The sequence below is a fragment of the Rhea americana genome, unplaced genomic scaffold, assembly GCF_003343005.1.
Source record: "Rhea americana isolate MKP2758 unplaced genomic scaffold, rheAme1 scaffold_216, whole genome shotgun sequence".
Taxonomy (NCBI): domain Eukaryota; kingdom Metazoa; phylum Chordata; class Aves; order Rheiformes; family Rheidae; genus Rhea; species Rhea americana.
In genome coordinates this window covers 594,995-598,412 of record NW_028186312.1, presented here as the reverse complement: position 1 = coordinate 598,412, position 3,418 = coordinate 594,995, and the positions used below count along the sequence as shown (strand labels likewise).

Below are 3,418 nucleotides of genomic sequence, written 5' to 3'. Positions count from 1 at the left end.
GCGCGGGGCGGGCGGCGCCTGCGGCTGCCTCCTGCCCGCCCCCCCGGCCGCCAGGCTAGGCTGCGAGCGGAGCTGCTGAGCAACTGCGGCGGGTGTAATGTATACTGTATGTATATGAGCGGCTGGCTGGGGATCTGCTCGCGCCGGTTTAGGCCGGTCCTCTCCTGCTCCAGCCTAGCCCGTGATTGACAGCTCAGCACTTGTTTACCACAGCTTTGCTGCTGCCGCTCAGGCTCAATGGGACTGCTGAGCTGGCAGAAAGAAAGAGGAGGAAGGAAGGAAGGGAAGGAGGGAAGAAAAACTTCTGTGCAAGGGAAAGATTTTCTTTATTTAAAATAAACAGAAACTCGCAAGTGTTTAAGCAGAAATTACGTGTACGCGCACTGTCGTGCACTTCCAGTGCATCTTTGAGATTGTTACTTTGCAACAGCACACTGAAGCTGCGTTTTATGTAAATAGCGCACTAGTGGGTTTTTTTGTTTAGTTGTGTGTGGKTTTTTTTTTCCTTTTTAGGTTACTTGCCATAGGTTTATTTCAGTGTTTCTGGTGCACTAAAGAAACTGGAGCATCAGCATTTTTGTAGGACAATAGGAACTACAAATTTTTAAACGTGTCTATGTTCCTCCATGATGCTTCAGATTTTAAGTGACTTGTTTTTGCATAGTGCTGCTGTATTTATTATTCCAATCCTTTTGTATGAGATACTAGGTTATTTTCTCATAAGTAACTTCATATTTTGATGAAGTCAGCATTTTTCCAGTGTTACAGTAATTATAGCAGAATAAGCCACAAATCTGCTGTATTTAAAGCAATACGGAGAATTGTGACTACAACAAATACCAGCTTTTTTTTGTTGCCATTAGGAAACCTTAGCTACAAGCAAGATCCAGATAAACTTTTTTACATTTTTTTTTAACTGAGTTTTTTACAGATTAGGTCTAGACATGAATTGGACAGCTTTCCATTTCATATGCTCATGAATTTGCCTGGTACTTTCTAAGTGGTGCATGGTCACCCCTCTTCCTCCAGTGTCTGTCTCATTAATTTCTGGACAGTGTTGCTAGGCAGAAAAATAAAAAGCTGAATTACTGAGTTTATCTTATGGAGCAAACTTCATACTAAGTATTAAATTGCTTAATACTATTAAAGGGAAAGCTTTATTTTTATTTAAGTTTTGAACTGAAGATCATGTTGGAGAACATGATTTCCTTTACAGATCTTTAAGGCAGAGCTTGAAATGGCAGCAGTTACCATTATGCCAGGATTCAGCAGCAAATAATAAAACAAGTTAATCTCTTTTTATGCAAGATGAATCTGGTTACATTACCTACCTTTAAAAGTTCTGTCACCTTACATTTAGCATTAATACAAATGGACTGGAGATACTTACTTGTGGGATGCTATATTCTTAAATATTGTAATGAGTGTATGAATCCCCTTTACTCTGAAAAATAAACCTATATAATATATTATACTGTGTAAAATGTTTACAGGTGGAATAGCATATTGGGTTTTTCCCTCCTAGATGATGATAATTCTGAAGAAGGCCTTCACACTATTCATTCAGGAAGGCAKGAATATGCATTCAGCTTCGAGCTTCCACAGACGTAAGTACCCACAAGCACTACTCAGGTTGCGTGCTAAGATACATGCGTGCTAGCTTGTGTTAAGATACACACGTGCCTAAGATAAATTCTTGTGGGTGGAGGGAAACCTTTTCAATGGTAGTAGGAATTGTGCTTAGACATGAAACAGAGGACATAATCTCATTAAACTGAAGAGGTTGCTTTTATGCTGGTATTGTTGGGTGTTTTTTTTTTCCCTTTTTCCACAAAACACAAGCTCTTTGCTGCCCAGTTGGTTACTCTCTTTGACCAAGGTCTGTTGACTCATTGTGCCTTGCAATATTTTACTTCTCCCCGGGAGAATGGAGGAGAATTGAACTGTCATTTGAGTCCTGCAGAGTGGCTAAGGTGCCTTCTAACTGACCCAAGATTTTACTGGAGCCACGCAGACCAGCAGAACTAGTGATAAGATCACAACTTAATTGTTTGGGCTCAGTCTGCAACAGATGTGGCAATTTTAACAACACTTGAACACAAGGGGAAATTGTTCTAGTTTAAATAGGATGTGTGYGCTCAGGCTGGCCTTTGTGCAAAAGAAGCATTAAGATGTACACATACGTGGATATGCACACACGGACAGATATGTCCAACATAGACATTGTGAAGAGAAGACTTAACTGGAGTTAACAACATGGAAGCTAGCTGAGACATGAAAATTAACTACAAAGGAACAGAGAGTCTGGAAATGGATGGGGGAAGAAGGAGAAAGAGGAGTCTTTTACTGTAAAAAGGCAATCTTTAAAGACAGGAAGGTTGAAAATCTTGGCAGAAGGTTGTACTAAAATAGACTAATACCTAATATCAAAGCTAATAAACTGACTGTTTATTGGAGGTGCTGCCATTAGCAGAACCTGCAGATGATGTTTCTACAGGTCAGTTTCAAAGAACAGTACAGGGTTTTAACAGCATGTGTTCTTGGGACACTTAAAGTGCTATACATGTAGAGATTTTTAGAAGTCAATTTAAAATTGAGAAGGAAATCTCAACTGTAAGAAGTAATAAGGAAAGATGATACTGCCCTTCGCTTAAGTTGGAAGGGATATTTAAATATGAAAACACCAACAGTATACATGGAGTATTTAGTTTGAGATGAAATAGATGACCAGTAAAACACTACAAGCATTGGTCAAAATACTAAAGCTCTTTTCAGGTGATCTGAAGGAATACTGTGAAGCCAGCTTCTGATAATACTGAGAAAACAAAGGCTGGTAGTAAGTGCCTGAAAGCCTGATGAACGATAGTTTGATACTGTCGTCTTATTATTTTGTATCACAGTAGTTTGACACTGTCTACTTAACTATTTTATATCCTTAGATTACTTCCAAAATTCATTTAAAACAAAACAAACTAAAAAGCAATGGTGGAAAAAACAAGGCATGGACTTGCTTTACTGATTTTTTTTTTTTTTTTCCCCTAAAGGATACCAGGGCAGGATGAAACATGGAAGACTGATTAGAAAATCATTTCATTCAGAGTATTTTTACCAAAAATATGTTCCAGATACACAAACAAAAATGTCAAACTTGTACATCAGAGAATAATTTTAGTAAAATTCTAGCACAGCCAATATTACCTATAAAAGATAGGGAAGCTTTGCAAGTAACTTACGCTTAATTTATGTTACACATCGAAAACACAGTACAACGTAAAAAATCATGTATTAAATTCCTACTCCCTAAAGTTACAGAAAGAAAAGTACTGTTGAGATAATTGGAGTATAAAGATTTTATGTCCTTCATTTTATGATGTTGCAGAAAAAGTTGATGCTGAAAGGTTTGGAGCCCCTTTCCATG

The 3,418-nt window shown here is 38.2% G+C and overlaps 1 protein-coding gene across 1 annotated transcript in view; it reads left to right on the top strand.

Annotated features, from left to right (window-relative positions):
* ARRDC3 (arrestin domain containing 3) overlaps positions 1 to 3,418 on the top strand; it is a 12,721-nt gene that overhangs the window by 3,036 nt on the left and 6,267 nt on the right. The window contains exon 2 of the mRNA XM_085305149.1: positions 1,526 to 1,607. Coding sequence (XP_085161275.1) covers positions 1,526 to 1,607 — 82 coding nt within the window. The remainder of the gene's footprint in view (positions 1 to 1,525; positions 1,608 to 3,418) is intronic.